We start from the raw sequence: 19,310 nt of genomic DNA, 5'->3' as shown, positions 1-19,310 counted from the left end.
TCTTAGCAACGACAATTTGTGTGATATTATGTCAGGATGAATACCTGGCATATCTGCCGCTGTCCAGGCAAACAGATCTTTATTCTTCAGTAAGAGTTCTTCCACCAGTACAGCCTGATCGATGTTGAGATGACGCCCAACAGTTGTGCATTGATCTTCTTGCGCTCCAATGATGAAGGGACGCATGTCTCCCAAGGGCTCTACCCGTTCGTCCAGGTGGGTTCGGGGATCCAATTCTGCCATTGCGACCTCCGACTGCTTGTTTTGGAAGGTGGTCGTTCGGGGTTTCACCTTTAACCCTGCTGCGTAACATTCTCGTGCCATTTTTTGATCTGCTCGAACAGTCCACACTTTCCCGTCATCAGCAGGGTATTTCAACGTTAAATGCGGGGTTAAAACGATAGCCCCGAATGTGTTCAAGCAAGGTCGTCCCAAGAGAACATTATAACATGTATTGGCTTCTACTAACAAGAATCCACCTTCATTTCTTTGGCACCTCTGTCCGTCCCCAGACTGGTCCTCAAGTCGACATACCCCTTCGTGTCCACCATTTCTCCCGCAAACCCCACAATTTGTTCATTGAAAGGCATAATGGCATCCTCTGATATTTCCATTTGTGTGAACGTTTTCCAGTAGAGGATGTTAGCCGAACTTCCTTGATCTACTAAAACTTTGCTAACCTGGTACCTAGCAATCATGGCCGTTATGACCATTGGATCGTTCTGCTCTAAATCAGGCGCGTGAAAGTCTTCATCTGAGAATGTAATAGTGGGCATAGATCTCCCTGAGGTGCCCGTTCGGCCGACGCTGCGTAAATTTCTAAGATGTCTCTTTCTGGCTGCTGATGTCGAACCACCCCCCGCAAATCCTCCCAAAATCGTGTTGATTACTCCCCTGACTACCCGCTCGGCACTCCTGCTCCTGCTTCGATCAGCTCTTTGCTGATTCCTCACCTGCGGGTCTCGTCGTGCTGATGATAGTCTGGCTCTGCCTGACGATCCTCTTCTCTGGACAAACCTCTAAAGATGCCCCGCTTGAACGAGGGTTTCTAATTTGTCCTTTAACGTGACACAATCTTTTGTGGTGTGTCCACGATTTTGATGATACCGGCAATATTTACTTTCGTCAGCTCCTGCCGGTGTAGGTATTTGCACCACGGCCATTAGGTCCGCCCTTAATGCCTCCTCCAACACTCTCGCTCGAGGCGCATTCAGTGGAGTGTGGTGTACGTATCTCTGCATCCTGTTTTGATCCCTGCCTCTGGGACCTACTGCTCTGTCTTTTCTGCCGAACGGATGTTCGGCCCCTCCTCGCACCGTACGAGCCGTTGACTCGCCCTCCTCTCTCCCTCGTTGGTGTGCTCTTCCTTCTTCTATTCGGATGAAACTGGCGAGTCTATTCTGTAACTCGTCCATGCTTTGAGGTTCCTCAGCATGCAAATAGTCACAAAATGGTCCAGGCCTTAAGGTTGTTGTCAATGCACTCACAATCAATCTTTGGTCTGCGTTTCGCACCTGTCGGGCAGTACGATTGAATCTATCCATAAATAACTTAAGGGACTCGTCACGCCCTTGTCTCATCCTGACTAATGTTGTATATGTCACCCCGGGCGTTTTGTTTGTAGCATATTGTTGAGTAAACAATTGCCTAAGTTCAGCAAAGTTACCGATCGTGCCCGGTTGTAAAGAATGAAACCAATCTAACGCCTCCTCTTTGAGGGAAAGAGAGAACACCCGACACCATACCAGCTCATCAGATGAGTATACGGCCATTATGTCTACAAAAGATCGCAAGTGTTTGACGGGATCCGACGCTCCTCCATATCGTTCTATTGATGGCAGCATCTTATTTTCTGGTATGACCGCCCTCATCACCCTTGGCGTGAAAGGATGTAGCCCTTCAGCCTAGTCAACGCGCTCATGCTCTCGCCTTGCAGTCCGCTGCCTCTCTTCCATACGAGGAATTTCTCCTTGGCCATTACCTCGACCACCCCCTCGTCCTCCACCTCTACTCCCGGCTCTGCTTCCCGGTCTCCGCTCACCTCTACCTGTCCCTTGGCCGTTAACGCCTCCTGCTCCCCCACTGGGTATGGGGTTATGATTTTCTTGTCTTCTTTCGCCCTGGGTAGGGGGTTGTTCCCCAGTATTCGAATGGATAGTCTCCAAATTTACCGATTGGTCGGAATGGCCTCCTATCCTATTCGCCTGCTCCGCCCTTAATGTTGCAATTTCTGCCCTCATCTCCTGAATTTGTTGCTGCAGATCTTGCAACAACTGCAAAGGCACTTCTCCTGCCATCGTGGTCGTTTATAGGTTAAAGAAATAATCCGGGCCCCACGGTGGGCGCCAAAATGTTTTCGATGGGGGTCCAAGACACCGCTTGCCTATAGGTCACGACGACGAACTGAATCTCTTTGGTCAAGTGTTTCAGGATTCCTACCTCCTTTTACCCGAACGGCTGCAACCTGCAAGTTAGCACTCCGACGATCAAATCAGCAAGGTTACAGCAAGAGTATCGTAGTAATGAGTAAAAATCCAACCCTTTACCTGACTGCTTACCCTCCTATTTATAGGTGATCAGTTTGGATATGGACTGTAACTGTCTGTGTTTAGTGGCCCATGGTTCCATAAAATTCTCCTGCAACTGTCCATGTTCAGAGGTCCACGATCCCATGGAATTCGCCCTTCAACGCGACTGCTGGTAACGTGTCCTGATATTTCGCCGGGACTTTCGCCCTGATTTGCGCATACATCTCTACACTTCAGCATTATGCCAACTCCCTCTCTGTTATGCTAGATCCCTTTCTCGTACCCCGACCATATCGTCGGCTCACCTGACCATTCAGTCAGTGTGCCCGATCCTCTCACATCTCAACATTATGCTAAGCATTATGTCAACTCCCTTTCCTGTGCCCCGACCATATCGTCGGCCCACTCGACCATATAGTCGGCATGTCCGATCCCCTCAACTCTTCCAAATCCTGCGTTGCTAACGTGCTCCTCTACTCCATTAGTAAACCCGATCACACTACCGGTGTGACCGATCATCCCACTGTATCCGGTTACCCTATCATACAAGACGAATAAATTTTGATTGCATATATATATATATATATATAGGTGTTTTATTGAATAATTAATTCTTTATATCAGGAAACGTTTCTCCCTTTTTGACACTCCAACAAACCAACAATAATGAGGAGTGACTGCAACCCAATTGTTGAATCTTTGACCCGTAAGAAAGGCACGTGACCTTAAGAAATTTCTACATTTTCGATCAGATCATAAATAGAGTCATGAAATATTATTCAAATACTTAGATTTTGAAATTAAAAGTTACTTATAGTTATTATAAGTCGAATTGAAACTTCGTGCTTGCCGTAGTATGTTGTTATGTAGCAGAATTCTCGTTCCTATTTGATAGATCCAACGGTCCCCACAAATCGGAAGAATATCTTCTTTTTTCTTGTGATGCAGTGTCCCAGATTCATAATAATGCGAGTGTGGCCGACCTAACCGACCTTTCAACCTCGACCAGAACCTCACACACACACATATATTAAACATCTTTTCATCTCTGCTCTCTTCACTGTGGGCCCATCTTAGCCCAAGATTTTTTTTATTTCGGCCCAACCAATTAACTGCTCACATCTTTCTGTAAGCTTCTTTCACTTTCTTCACCATATTCCACCACTATACGATAACGACACAATTTTAGCCTTTTGCCGTATCATTTTTCTAAACTTTATTTAATAATCAAATTATTAAAACTTCCTCTGTTACCATATTATTAAATATACAAAACGAGAGTGACATTTATTGGTGCTTACTTAATTGTTAAGAACCGAGTTTTACTGAAAAAAAAATTAAAAATTAAAACAATGTTGTTTTCGGTAATTTCTTAGCTATCTTATATATATCGAATTGAATGAATCGGACAAAAAAAAATGTAAAGGACATGGTCGAAACATTCTATTATATTGATGATTAGGTGGAGCAGAATTTATGAGCGGTTGTGATTTTGAAATTTCATTAGTGGAATAATACAATATTATTTTTTTCACCTAATTTATGTACGGCTATGATTTTACAATAATACATAAATGTAACATCCTTGTCTTTTTTGTTCTCCTGCTGTAGTTTTTATACCACAAAACCCGTGGACGGTGGGCGATGGGGACACTTGTGTTTGTTCAACAATTACTTTTTTTATTTTTTTCTCCAGCCCTTTTAATCATGAAATATTTTTTTTAGTACTTTTCAATTCTATAACAATACTAGAACATAAGATTGATTAGGTGGTAAAATTGAAAAAAGGAGATGCAATATTATATTAGAATATAGTTTTTTTTTCTGATAAGTTTTTGGAGAAGAATTTGGACATCTAAAATTGGTTCCTAGAACTTTGGCGTTTTTAAGCTTATGAGTGAGTTGTAATAGAAAATCCCTGATAAATGGAGTGAGTTATTTCATGTGCAGTATTGGATAAGTGAAACAAGATTTAATTGATTTGAAGTATTTCAAACGTAAGAATAGTGTCTTTAACTGTGACATTGGTTGGAAAAGGTTCCAACCATGATTGGCCACTGCTCGCGGACTTCTTTACACTATGATTTACATATACAACACCTTATTTTACTACAAGTTGCTGTTTTAGACTATTTTTTAAAATTTCAATTATATATCTCAATACTTACTCATTACTTTTTTTTTTTATATATTAAATCTTTAACTTTCCAACATTTTAAATAAATTATTGAGTGGCAATTTAGACATCACATTTGAGGAAAAATTGTTCTGAACGGAACGAAGTTAGTGAAAGGCTTCAAAGAGTAACATTGCTTAGGTTTTTGTGGCTAAAATGATAGAGACGAAAATGAATCCCTTGGATTCTGAAACGATGGGCTTGAGACAATTGTTGCAGGAGAATCTAACACGATAGATAGGTATGCATTGTAGTAACAAGGGACATTGTCGTGTTCTTGATCAAATGATGAAGAAAGTTTTAGTCTCACTGTTCTGATGATTTCATAACTTTAATTATACAATAGTGTGTTTTCTTTTCATTGACATTAAAAAGACTGTTCTATCTACTCTTTATATTTAGATTACGTTTAATAAGTTTGTCATTTCTTTATAGATAAAAATCTTGACATGACCTTTGTAACAGACCACATAAAAATAAATGAAAAAAACAAATAATATGAAAATTAAAAAATAAAAGTGTAAAACTAAATCAATTATCAAACACAAACAAACAAAAAATGCCACATCTACTTATTTTTCGTAGTTATACTCTGAACCAATCCTGATTTTGTCTGTATTGAAAATATCACATGATAATAGAATGAATACCTCTAGAAAAAAAAAATCCTAAAAAAGGAAATATTTGATTAGAGTTTTTTAAAACTTCTTCATAAATAAGTATTGAATACTATTAAAGGATTATACGGTTTATAAGAGTGTTGAACACTTAGATATTTTAGGAAGTTTTTGAAAAACTTAAAAAAAGAAAAAAGCAAGCAAGTTTACATTTGTATTAATTCATTTCAAATTGAACTATGATCATTTATTTTATTTTATTAATATTGAAATATTATAGCACAAGTTTAATCATTTTTACTTTTATAATTAACTCAACTAATTAGACAAATTTCATCGTTTTTATATCTCACTTGTTTAAATAACTAAATCGTTTTACTCCATTAAATTAAACAACAGTATTTTAATTCACTTCTGAATATACAAACATGACAAAGGTGTTTTTATAAAACAAGTATATATTATAACTTTCGAAGAAAAGATAAGTTTTCAATACAAATAAATCTGAAGACTTGTAATAAAACTTATTTTTCAAATAAAGTGTTACAAGATGAAAGCTCAAGAGAAAATGGTAGCATAAATTTAAGAGCTTTATTCTTCTTATCTTTTCTTCATGCAAACCTCTTTATATAGTCTTTTTTGAAAAAAAATCCACTCCTCACATATATTGACTTTCTCACAGGTAGATAGTTTTCCGGTACAAGATCAAATGTTATGTACTATAGAAATAGCTTGTACAATAAACATAACTTAAAACATGTAAAGAAATATTTCCATAATATCATCTTATCTCTACACGCTATTCTAATCAACTACAAAACTTTTTCAAAGTTTTGTATTTATTCTAATCCACTACAAAACTTTGAAAAAACTTTGTAATTTTGTGATCGGTATAAGTAAAGAGAACACAACATAACAGAAAAGAAAATATTATTTTTATTTTTAGAATGATATTAAGAGTACATAATATTATTTATATAATTATATCTTTTAGCATTTTTATCCTAAATATTTTATTTTGTTAAATTTCATAACATGATTTTGTCTTATTAAACAATTTTGTCTTTTAACAATTATTGATAAGAATATATATATATATATATATATATATATATATTAATTACAAATATTAATTTTCGTTACAAAGTTAATGAAGTTTATCTATTAATTAAAAATGTCCTTTGACATTGATTATTCAATCTGTAAAAGCTATACCAAATCTACACTAAAAGAAGAAAAAAAAAAAAACTTTTAGTAAAGAATGAGACACTATTCAAAAAATCAACTTTGATTAATTGTTTTTCTCTTTTTATCTAATCAGTAACTTTCCTGTACCATATTTGATAATATAATAATAATAATTAATCTTTATTTAAATTTAGAAATAATTCAGAGGATTTAAGTTGTAAAAAGAAATTTTTTTAATGAATTAAAAACCAAATATATCTATTCATATATTTTTTTTATTCTTTAATTATTTACCGTTTATCTATAGATAAAACTCTTCATGGTTAAATTGTTTAACTTCATGGTTAATACAAATATTATGATAGGTCATAGAGCACCACAAAAGTTCAAAACATGAAATTTAGAGGAAGCAATGTAGTTTTCATCCTTATTTTAATGTAAAATTAAAAACTTAGATGATAAAAATAAAATTAAATAATACAAAATTTAAAATGACAAAATAATGGAGTGATAATATAACTAAATTAAAAATAATAAATCATGGTTAAAACTTTCTTAATATACAAATTAAAATTTAAGAAAATAGAACAAATTTATCTTAAAAATAGAATACTCTTGACTTTTTTTTTTCATCCAAACTTCACAGTCAAGAGTGACCATTTAAAAGTAAAAGGTCAATTTAATATTATAATTTTTAATAACAATAAACATGTAATGTTTTTACTTATAATTTATTCATAGTTAATGTTTTAAAGTTGAATAATTGTGCAATAAATAATATACAATAAAAATATTTTAAAAGGATAAAAACGAAACTGATCTAAATTTCAAAAGTTCATGTAATTTAAGTTATATAATTAATTTCAACCGAAATAGATTTTTTTATTGATTTAAATGATTTTTAGTGTCAAATAAATGATGAGATATATTTAATATTTATTAGTTGAAAATAGTAAAAAGTATTACTATAACAATTATTAAAATGAAAAATATCATTAAATTGTATAAATATTTTTATGAGAAACAATTATAAAAGATACTTTTTATAATTTTTTTTCATTATGTAAGTAATTTTTTCTATAATAGATAGTTATTTAAAATTAGAAAAACAGTTAAAAAAAAGTAAAATTATAAAAATTTCTGAACTAATTAAATAAAAAATCCTATAGATAATGTGTTTAAAACAGAACATGTTTGTACAAGTTTAAAATAATAAATGAAGGAATTTTGAAAATAGTTATGGCGCGAAATATTCAAATAAAAATTACTATTATTCACGTGATGGCCCACTGATTACAGCTGTATTTGCTAACATGTTCTCACTTTCCTTTTGACCAATCACAACGCCAGTCTGTAACCTCACATGCTGTCCCCACCTCCACGCCATTGCCACCTTCTATTTCTCTTTCCTACATACATAACACAACAATTCATATCCTCTATTTCTTACAAACTAATAAATACTTAGAATTAATCTTCTTTTTCCATTAATTATTTCGGCTGTCACATAATTTCATCTTATCACTCATTATTTATTAATTCTAAATTATTTTTATTTACATTTAAAGTCATTAATACAACATAATTACAGTCTCAATATGTGTGTTGACATGAGTAACGACAGTAAGAAACTGACCATTCATCTTGAGACATTATGGTAGTGTGAAATGAACTAAGTCAGAAAGCATCAACAGTAGTTGTTCAGTACTTATTTAGGTTGAAGATGAGAAAAAAAAAGTTGGTGAATGATGCAAATAGAGATGAATTTAGAATGCTTTTTGGATGGTTATACAGGAAGTGACCACAGACAAAGACAACCTCACCGTCTCACGTTGTGATGTGGTCCAAACCTCAATCTCTTCGTATTTCTACTCTCTTTAGTCTTTCATTTTTAAATGTTTAGTCTATGTCATTAATTGTATTATTTTTTTCCTTCTATTACGTTGTTATATAATTGTTATATTGACATGTGGACGTACTTACTAAATTATGCACAAATTAGTGTTATTGCGAGCGCAAAATGAATCTCGACCTCACAATTTCCTCTTCAACACCTAATCATTTGATAAACAACTACACTATGTGTGTCTGACAAAATCATAGAATATAATGTTGGGTTTGTTTAGCCCTAGGTGAAAACTATTACGTGCTCTCTTTTGTTTTGATATGAAAAATCATGAATTATGAGACTTGGACTTTGGTGCCTGTGGGTGGGCCATTGTTTTGCTTTCACCACATGCTCAGAGACTCACTAAATAGAAATGACAAGAGAATTAAAGCTGGCATATGCTGCAGGATATGCCTAAAGTTTATTTACTTTTTACATAAATGATCAAAAGTTTAATTCCTAATCACATGCTTAGATGTACTTATCATATGCAACACTATATTTGTTCATCTTTAATGTTATTGTCTGTTTAATTAGCAGAGAGAAAAAACAAAATAACTATCCTGGTTTTGAATGTATGTATATAAAATAGAAATACAAATACTTTAGTCTCCCAATGATATTGATACTTCCTTTATTAGTTGCGTCACGCAAACCATGCAGACAAAAAAGTCTGAGAAAGAAAATGACTGCATTATTTTTCACCAAAATGTACTGGCTAGTATTAATGGAGTTGTACCAAGCTAATCATGACTGAGTTTTCACTAAATATCAAATTAAACACAGGTCTAATTATAAATAAACTGTATACTATGAAGAACTTGAACAGGTCTAACAGGTTCTTTGATTAGAAAATCATATTGCGTAACTTTATTAGCCATACTCTGTTTGAAATTGACATTAGCCATTACTCTTGTTTATAATATCGAATTCCAACCACTAAAATGATCTCATGATTCGGTACAGATGTAATTAAAAATTTGAAAAGCGGTGCCGGCCCTAAGTAAAATTATGAATAAAGTCAATATATAAAAGCATTAATGATGTGGAATTTTGTTTTTCTAATTAATAGAGGGCTAATCTTTGGTATAAACTCCACCTCCCAAAATCAGAATTCCTTTGAACGATACAAATATATTTTGTTTTTATGCCAGTAAAAAACAAATATTAATACCTAGTACTAATAGCCTACGAGGGTTTAAATTAAGTGAAATCATAATGTGTCTGTTTTTAATAGCATAAAGTGTGGTTTGTTTCTCAATATATATGTTCTTTTTGTTAGCTAGTTTTATCCTTTTTAAAGTTTGAAAACGTTAATTTTCAGTGAGATGAATATAATTTTGATTTTATATTTTTTGGGTGGTTCGAAAAATTCTAGGAGCTTTTTGTTGAGTTATATAATATTTGAACGATAAGGTATTATATAGTTTTTTGTTAGTTGGCAAATCATATGCTTAGTATATAATCCAAATTCATGAGCATATTATATACTTGCTTTCAATTAAGGAAACTCGTGATGCACACAACTTCATGTGATGCAGATTTTGCAAGTTATTACAATTTATTTCCGATCTAACTCTTGCATATATATCTGGTTGTAAATTTGTTGCAGTTTACACCTATTTATTCAACTTGAACAAGAGCCGTTAAAGCCATGGTTACTACTGAAATTAAATTAAATAAACAAAGGTGGCAAAAAAAAAAAGAAGAAGAGCAGAATGGGACAAATCTAAAATGAGTTTTTAACTTTTGTTGATGGAAAATAACATAAAGAACTTGTTATGTACATGATTGATTAGATGGCAAAAACAAAATACATCAGTGATTCCATATGCACGAGCCACCAATTTGGTAGAAAACAATAATTGAGGGAGCAGCTAAACTGATCCAACCAAGGGATGAAAGAAGGAGATTAATTTTTATTCTTTAAAATCCTCTTTGCTACAAAGGTAAACTTTATGCAAAGTTTGAATTTTTTTTTTAATTCAGTTTGCAACATTTATGTTTTTTATTATAAAAAAAAACATTTTATCCACGTGTCAGTCGCGGTATGCTAATGATACCAGCTTTTTTTTTCCTGTGGGTCACTGACAGACTCACAGTGCTTATCCTCTTATCTCCTTCATTATATTATGATCAATTGTGTCCTTATAATTATAGATTAGTATTTACTTTGCTCTTATAATTAATACTCTCTGAGATTATTTTTATCCCACGAGATATGATATAATATCACAACTGCACAGACATCATTTGAAAATAAAATATTAGGCTGTTCCGAACTATCCAGATGGAAAAACAGATTAAACCGTATTCACTTATCAGCTACTGACGTGGCTCTTATCCATCTGGGACACGTGTCAATCATAGGACGGCTCTAGCCGAAAAGCTTCGCTGGATTAAGAACAAGGAGTAGTGGTGGGGATACATCATTATACCAAAAATAAAATAAAAATCAAAATCAAAATGAAATTGAAAAAGGGAAAACAATTGATAATTTGAAATATGAAGAAACATGTCACAGGCTGTCAAGAAATAAGATTATTTCTTTTCTGGATTGGTGTTTTTGAAAAGCTTGATTCCTGTCATATTTGGAAGTATTGCACATAATTTCTTAACATGAAAACTAGGAAAATAGAAATAACCGGGAACCGGGTAGAGCCGGTGGACTCAGAGGCAGGTGCGTCTTGAGAGTGGGTATATAACAAGCAAAGGAGCGAAAATCAGTGGCAGCGAAACAGAGAGTGATTTGAGTGAGTGATCTCGGTGTTCACTTCATCTTTCACCAGTCGTAATCATCACCACCGTCGATTGAAGATGCCGATCAGAAACATCGCCATCGGAAGGCCCGAGGAGGCCACTCACCCCGACACGTTGAAGGCGGCTTTGGCCGAGTTCATCTCCACCTTCATCTTCGTGTTCGCCGGCTCAGGCTCCGGCATCGCCTACAACAAGCTCACTGACAACGCCGCCACCTCACCTGCCGGACTCCTCTCCGCCTCCATCGCCCACGCATTCGGCCTTTTTGTCGCCGTCTCCGTCGGCGCCAACATCTCCGGAGGTCACGTGAACCCCGCCGTCACCTTCGGCGCCTTCGTCGGAGGCAACATCACCTTCCTCCGCGGTATTGTCTACATCATCGCCCAGCTCCTGGGTTCCGTGGTGGCCTCCCTCCTCCTGGCCTTCGTGACCTCCTCCGTAAGACCGTTATTACCGTTACTTGCTTTACATAACTAACTTTTAAGTTGAACTAATACGAGTTTTGTTCCGATGCTTGCAGACCGTTCCCGCATTTGCACTCTCAGCTGGAGTTGGAGTGGGTAACGCTTTGGTGTTGGAGATCGTGTTGACTTTCGGTTTGGTGTACACTGTCTACGCTACCGCCGTTGACCCCAAGAGGGGTAGTTTGGGAACCATTGCTCCCATCGCCATTGGTTTCATCGTTGGCGCTAACATTTTGTTGGGTGGGGCCTTCTCCGGAGCAGCCATGAACCCTGCCGTCACATTCGGACCTGCCGTTGTTAGCTGGACCTGGGAAAACAACTGGATCTACTGGGTCGGCCCTCTCATCGGTGGTGGCATCGCCGGAGTCATCTACGAGGTCGTCTTCATCAGCCACACCCACGAGCAGCTCCCAACCACTGACTACTAGACCCGAAATCAGAAAAATAAACAAAAAAAAAAAATTGTCTATTATTGAATTTCACCTTCGATTTTCTTCTGTGTATGTTTTTTTTTCCTTGTGTTTCTCTTCATTCTACTTTCGCGGGTTGTTCCTTTCGTGTTGAATCGGTGGACGTTGATCTTTGGTTGGATGGTTGATGATCATGTTCTCTTTTAAGTTAAATTATCATCATTTGTGCATCCTCTCTCTGTCTCTCTCTTTCTCACCTGGTCCACCATGGATGTATCATTATTGGCTGAATGTACCATTTCACTGCTGCTTCTGTCGAATTGAAATGCTTTCCTCTTTTTTCTAATTTGTGGCACAGTTCGAATTTATTAACCCTTAATCTGTCAATCATTGCGACAGTGAACAAAGTATCCAGAGAAGAAGATTGAACTAAAAAAAAAAATGAAAAAGAGTTAATCATGGTATGCGACAAAAGTTCTTAAAAGGAGAATCGTTGAAGCACATGCAAAGAGTGGGTCCACCAGCGTGGATGGGTAATTCACTTCCCTAAAGAAGACGTACGAGTACCGACCACAGTATAACACTATTAAAAGCCAGGAAGAATGATTGTAGAACGTTGATTAGAGAAAGAAACTAAACCAGATTCAACAGGATCATATAGCTAGGCATCTATCGTCAGTGTTATATATGCTCATCAATAACTTTTCCAGAAATCTAGTTTGTCTCCTTGTTTAGGAATAATGCACCCTTTCAGAGGCCTCCAATATGTGAAGTTATCGTGTATATTTTATCTTGTACCGTGACTACTTGGTCAGTTATTCTCCTTGAAACACATAGCTTTACATCTTTTTCCTAAAAAATATATATGAGCTACTATGTGACCTGATAAGGATATATAAAGCAAAAATGGTAGAGAATACGAGAAGATTGTAAAGATATTATTTTGTTATTGAAGCGGTATGGTGTAATAGGGATAAAATGAAATAAATGTGAGCAAGTTGTGATCGAAATGGTTTTGTTAGTTTTGTCTTAAATATGGGTATAGAATGGATAGATGGGTGTTGGGAATATGGATTTTGCGCACCAATGATGAGATGGCCAAGTAGCACAGCACGTGAAAGAAAGCGTTGGAAAGACTAGTATCCAAACCAAACAGGCCTTTCACTTTATGCATTCCACTTTGCCAATTGGCCCCTCCAACACACTTTTTCATCATGGAAATGTGCCTATGCTCCACTCCATCCATACCATTTACTCACCTAAATCTCTTGTTTATTAGACCATTTACGCAAAAATGCTACATTCTATTACTTCCATCCCTGCTAAACATTTTATAGATTTTCCTCTATTTTTATATAAAACCATATAACATTGAGTCAATCTGCCACAAAACCTTGTCAGAAACACTGTTTTTATCAGAAGGATCTGCAAACCTAAAATTCATCATCCGTTCCATTGTTTTTATCTGTGCTGACTACTAAAATGAATCTTTGGCTTTGATATGAGAGAAGAAACAAAAAGATAACCGATTATACAAAAAATATAACCTCATCTTCAACCAAAATCACAAGAAAACATAACCTTGTAAATCTTTTTCCCTTAGATATACTACTGAATTTGTCTATTTATATACTGATATAAAAAAACTTGTTCTTTCTACCTAATGTAGAATTCGACCAAAGTGTAGAACAATTATTGGATTCTACATACATTGTATGCACACCCCTCACTGTCCGGAAAAACGAAGGTAGTTGATGTCTATCCTTTCCCGTGACGTACGATAATCTGCAGCTATATTTCATTTGACTTTGGAGGCTTCATTCATCGATTTCGTAAACGAAGCAATATCACTTAACGTTAATTTCTATGGATATTGGAAGTAAGTAATGAAGGGATTTGAACCTAGTTACATATTACAGCCAATAGAGTCGATATGATGCATGTGCTTAACCACGTTAATTAATGTTAATCATTCGGCGTTTGTTGTAGTTGTGTAGCTGGTTCTGTTACAATGAATAAGACAGGAGCCGTAGATCACTATACATTGTAGGGGTCCTTATTCTCGGGTTTCACATGCAAGGTTAATAATAGACAGATCTAGAAAGCAAAAACAATACCAATCTCAATAATTCTTCGGTGCTGTTCGTGATTTCCGGTTGCTTTATTGTCTTACCCTCGCCTTTTCTTTCAGCGTGCCCCAAAACACAGCTCTTAATTTTGATTCCAATACCAAGTAATGAATTTTAAGAAAAAAAAAAAAAAAACTCAATTTTTACAGTTTAACTTTTAAAACGAGTTAAACTATGAACACAACTTTGTTCAACATGCAGCACCAGCACGAATCTGGTTGTTGGGTCTTCTCTGACAAGAAATTTAAAATACTGTGTGGGGCTTGCAATCATTAGTGTGCTTTCCCGCTGATTAGTAATAAACTAACGTCCGCAAAATTATATTCTTCGTCTTATCATCTCATCATCTCATAATCTATTAATTTATTTCCACGTTTCGTCACATATTTTGGTCCAAATTTTGAAATGGAATTGTTGTACCCATTACTTCTGTCTGAATGTACAACCAATATTATCTGTCACAGATTCGTCGTAAGTTGGTAACATTGGTCATTTGCACAGAAAACTGAAAAAAAAAATGTAGTTATGTTATGGTTTTCCCTTTCATTAAGAGCGTTAACATGACAGAACATGACAATTTTTGTAATTTCAAGTACAAAACAGCATATTTGGATTCAGATCAGTGGCATAATCTGAATGATGCAGACTCATAATGCACTATTTTACAACATAACTGTAGATAGTTTGGTAGCGTGTGACTGTTAGAGGAAAAGGTGAGAATTGGAAGAGAGAATTCAAATTTTTTTACTGAAAAAAAGCCAGAGTACAATTGGGTATTTATAAACGTTAATGGAGAGATCTAGACTCTCTTCCATGAGCTTATCTAATCAAAGCTCTACTATTAAATATTTTACATCCATCACTAGTTAAAACTTTTTAGATGTTAGACTTTACTTAGGAAAATTTAAGAGACATCTAAATATTTCTATATTTCAAATTATAATAACATTTCTCTTTCTTAATTTGAAATCTTCTGTACACCAATCTTTCTTTTTAGTTTTTGAAACTTTTCAAACTTTAATGGCTGCATGACTTACCACCACTTTACCATTGTATAGATTGTATAATTTGTAATATTTAGATTGAGCATAGTCAACAAAAACATATTTGATATTTTGATCATCGAGTTTGGATCTTTCTTGTTTTGATACATGAGTAAATTATATTTCCAAAGACACGTAAATAATTAATACTAAGTTTCCTTCCACTCCAAATGTCTTGAAGAGTTTGATCTTTTAAACTGAATGTTGGAGATCCATTAGAGAAATAGACTGTATATGAAACAGCTTGAGCCTAAAACTCCTTGGACATATTTTTAGCTTTCAACATGCTTCTAGCCATGTTGAGAATCATTTCGTTCTTTCTTTCAACTACTCCATTTTGCTGCAGTGATCTAAGAACAGTCAATGAATGACAAATTCCATAAGTTGCACAAAACTTATTTAAGAATGGTTTCGTTATTTCTTTCAACTACTCCATTTTGCTGTGGTGATTTAAGAACAATCATTGGATGGCAAATTCCATGAGTTGCACAAAATTCACTTAACTTCCTTAGAGTGAATTCTCCTCCTCGAATGAATCTCAAAGATTTGATTTCAAAGTCATTCTCTTTTTCAACAAGAGCCTTGAAATTCTTGAAAGCAAAAAAAAAAAAAAATTGACTTTTACCTGAGAAAGTACACACATGTTTTTCTATTGAAATCATCAATGAAGGGTGAGAAATATTTATTCTTACTGAATCATGGTGGGTCGATTGGACCACATGTATCAGTATTGTCCAAATTGAAAATGTTTGATTGCTCTTGAGGCAGCTACTTTCGAAATTTTTTTTCCTAAGAAGACACACTTCACAAATTGATTGCAGACATCCCTTTCACCATCTCTTTTTCCCCCGACTTTTAAGGGCACCAAAGTTGAAGTGTCCAAACCTCATGTGGAAACACTATGTTTTATCTTGCATGCTCACATTTAAACACTTTCCTTCAGTATTTTTTAAATTCATGATAAACATTATATTTATTGACATAAGCACCTTAACAATCAAATTTTCACTTTCATCTTTAAGCCACAAATATTTATATTTCAGGAGGATCTCATATCTTTTTTCAAGAAGTTGGTATAAGCTTAAGATATTGTTTTTTTTTTTTTAATTTAGAACATAAGAAACATCATTGATCAACTTATGACTTCCATCTTTGAAAGGAATTAAAGTTTTACCTTTTTCTTCAATTTGAACTTTCCACGAGTCTCCAAAATACACATTTTCATTCACATTCTCATTAAGCTCCACGAACTTCTCCTTCTATTTGCACATATGATTGCTCGAACCACTGTCTAAGTAACACAAATAAATAGTGTCCTTATCTTCACCTTTTAGTGTTAGTAACAATGTTGAATCTTCTTTACCATTAATAAGATTAGTTTTTTCCTCTATGGCATTGAGACAACACTTCCAAAAGATTCTTTGTCTTCAACAAAGTCTCCATCTCCTCTTGAGATAAGATTCCTCCATCTTAAGGCTCCTCACAACCTTTTTGTACAATCATCCAAACACCTTGAAAGTCTAACAATGCTTTCATACGAAGACACCATTTTTCATAACTCTCAACTCTCTCTCTCTCTATATATCTCTCTCACTCTCTTTCTCTCAACTCTTTTCTTTTTCTCTCAATTTTTTTTGTCTCTTAACTTTCTTTTCATTCTCTCTCAACTCTCTAAGAACAAACATAACTTTTGATACCACTAGAGGAAAATGTGAGAATTAGAAGAAAGAACTCAAATTTCCTTGCTTGAAAATGTCATGTACAATGGAGCATTTATAGGTGCTAATGGAGAGATCTAGACTCTTTTCTTGGAGCTTCTCTAATTAAAAGTCTATTATGAAATTTTATACCTTCACTAACTGAGACTTTGTAGATATTCTAGACTTTACATAGGACAATTCAAGAGATATCTAGCTATTTCGATATTTCAAATTATATTAACAATAGGGCCATCATGGTTCAATTTTCTCCTATGTGCCCTTCTTTCATCATATGGTACATTATTTTTCTTAAAGTGATATTTTTCTTGACTTCAGTCATATTTATTTGATTATTTTCTTCCTCCTTTTCTCTTTTTCCTTGTTATGGGATGAAAGTGTGGCATTGATTTTATTTTGGTTAATTTGTTGTCTATGTCTAAAAAAATTTTGTTGTGGGAATCTTAAACTCTTATATTTTGGTATTACCTAGATTAGGAATAAAGCAAATGGAAAGTCTTTCGTGACTTATTCAAATATGAAGTGGAATGTCCAATTATAAATTAGGAGCTAAAGTTCATCATCATACAAGCTTCCTAGAGTGTTTGTTTTTTTGGAGAGTAGATTTAAGAGGATTTGGATGTATGAGTATGGTTGTTTGGGGAAGTAGATTTGAGAGGCTTTGTTCACTTCCAATGACATATTTCAAGACAGTTATTTGAATAGATCTGAGAAGATTTAAATGTTAAGTTTAAGTTGTTTATTTTAAAGGATTTAAAAGTAAAAATAATATATTTAGAAGTGAAGTTTGTAAGTAACTTAACTTATGGGATAGATAAAAAAGAGGATTTTAATAGATTAAAATGTAAAATTATTATTTTTGTGGAGTTAAAATTAATATATTATTATTATGTAATATTATTTATTTATTTAGTATAATAATAATTATTATTAATTAACGATTTTTGCCATTATTATTTTTTAAACAATTAATTAGTATAACATATGTAGTGTTTATCTGGATATCTCTTCACACAGAACACTAATCATTGCTTATTATGTTAGTTATCACTTCCTCTCAATCACAAATCGACGGAAGTGAACAACTCTGTAACTTACAAATCAGACTCTTTAAAATGTAAATTCCTCAATTTAAAGAGAGTGCAAGGAAAAGATGGTGAGAAACAGAAAAAATAAGATAAAAGTATATAAAAATTCGTGAATGATGTGATAAATTTGATAGTTAAAAAAATTGTAAGTGAAAAACTTAGTTGATTACCAATTTACCCTTCATTATGAAAATAATTTAAAATTGAATATAATTGGAGTAAATTAGAATATTATTATTATTATATTGATTATAGTTATTTTTATTTATGAGTATTATGATTATTATTATAATAAGAGTAATTATTAATATTTTATATTTATTATAATTATTATTATTACATTAAAAATTAATATTATTATAATAACTAAATTTATAATTATTATAATTATTATTGTTATGATTTTTATATTCTATCATTACTATTGATTTTATTATTATTATTATAATAATAATAATAATAATTATTATTATTATAATAATAATAATTATTATTATTGTAATGATAATAATTATTGTTGGTATTATTATTATTATTATTATTGATATTGCTATAATTACAATAAATATGAATTATGTAGGCACAAAAATTATTGTCTAAATTGAAATTAAGTTAATGAAATGGTATACATATTTAATTGTATTAAAATATATTATAGGTTTGTAGAAAATAACAGAATTTCTTGAAACAAAGATTGGAGTCAACCATATTGTTAGTGCTATCAAAACGAGTCATCCAATCCGACCCATTATGAATTGATCATTTAGTGAGTCAACCTAACATGACTTATTTATTAGCGAATCAGAAAAATTCGAACTTGGCCCGACTAGGATGACAACGGGTCGGGTCGGGCACAGATAGTACCTACCTGCAACCCGACCCGACAAAAGAAAAAAATCCACCTGCTACCCAACTCGCTACCCGCACGAATACCCGTTTAAAGAATATTGGCGGTATTTTAAAACTAGCGGAGCGGATATCCACGGATACCCACAAATATTTAAAAAATATATTTTTATGAATTATTAAAATAAAATTACAAAAAATATATAAAATATAATACAAATTAAATTAAAAATTATTTTAATTAAATTTAACCTTATAATATAAATTAATGTTAATTTTAATTAAATTTAACTTAATAAAATATAAATTAAATATTTATTTTTATTTTTTTTCAGGTAGCATATATTTGTGGATACAGATAGTATAATATCCGTACCCGACCTATTTATAAGCGGGTATTAAAATACCCGTTACCCACAACCTGCAGGTAATAAATATTTGCAGGTACCAACTAT

General features: G+C 33.6%; 3 protein-coding genes across 3 annotated transcripts; 1 reads left to right on the top strand and 2 right to left on the bottom strand.

The window, feature by feature from the left end:
* Nucleotides 1-464: 464 nt before the first annotated feature.
* Nucleotides 465-1,772, bottom strand: LOC106756924. Its single transcript, XM_022779018.1, has 2 exons — nt 1,121-1,772; nt 465-991 (listed from the first exon to the last, which is right to left on the bottom strand). The coding sequence occupies exons 1-2, from the start codon at nt 1,770-1,772 to the stop codon at nt 465-467; spliced, it is 1,179 nt and encodes a 392-aa protein (XP_022634739.1).
* A 132-nt stretch (nt 1,773-1,904) lies between these two features.
* Nucleotides 1,905-2,297, bottom strand: LOC106756923 (keratin, type I cytoskeletal 9-like). Its single transcript, XM_014639520.1, has one exon. The coding sequence runs from the start codon at nt 2,295-2,297 to the stop codon at nt 1,905-1,907; it is 393 nt and encodes a 130-aa protein (XP_014495006.1).
* An 8,806-nt stretch (nt 2,298-11,103) lies between these two features.
* On the top strand, nt 11,104-12,377 carry LOC106757725 (probable aquaporin TIP-type). The gene is made up of 2 exons (XM_014640489.2): nt 11,104-11,595; nt 11,678-12,377. Exons 1-2 carry the CDS (start codon nt 11,215-11,217, stop codon nt 12,047-12,049), a joined length of 753 nt encoding a protein of 250 aa, XP_014495975.1. The 5' UTR covers nt 11,104-11,214; the 3' UTR covers nt 12,050-12,377.
* The last annotated feature ends 6,933 nt before the right edge of the window (nt 12,378-19,310 follow it).

This window comes from Vigna radiata, chromosome 3, assembly GCF_000741045.1.
Source record: "Vigna radiata var. radiata cultivar VC1973A chromosome 3, Vradiata_ver6, whole genome shotgun sequence".
NCBI classification, from domain to species: Eukaryota; Viridiplantae; Streptophyta; class Magnoliopsida; order Fabales; family Fabaceae; genus Vigna; species Vigna radiata.
The sequence above is the reverse complement of the archived record's forward strand: the minus strand, read 5'-3'. Positions and strand labels throughout refer to the sequence as shown.

What these genes read in the sequence shown, in the direction of transcription:
- LOC106756924 (XM_022779018.1), bottom strand. Translation starts at nt 1,772, where the DNA reads ATGGCCGTATACTCATCTGATGAGCTGGTATGGTGTCGGGTGTTCTCT. An exon ending in ACCGGCAGGAGCTGACGAAA is followed by an intron (nt 992 to 1,120) that starts GTAAATATTGCC and finishes GAGGATCGTCAG; the next exon opens with GCAGAGCCAGACTATCATCA.
- LOC106756923 (XM_014639520.1), bottom strand. Translation starts at nt 2,297, where the DNA reads ATGGCAGGAGAAGTGCCTTTGCAGTTGTTGCAAGATCTGCAGCAACAA.
- LOC106757725 (XM_014640489.2), top strand. Translation starts at nt 11,215, where the DNA reads ATGCCGATCAGAAACATCGCCATCGGAAGGCCCGAGGAGGCCACTCAC. An exon ending in TGGCCTTCGTGACCTCCTCC is followed by an intron (nt 11,596 to 11,677) that starts GTAAGACCGTTA and finishes CGATGCTTGCAG; the next exon opens with ACCGTTCCCGCATTTGCACT.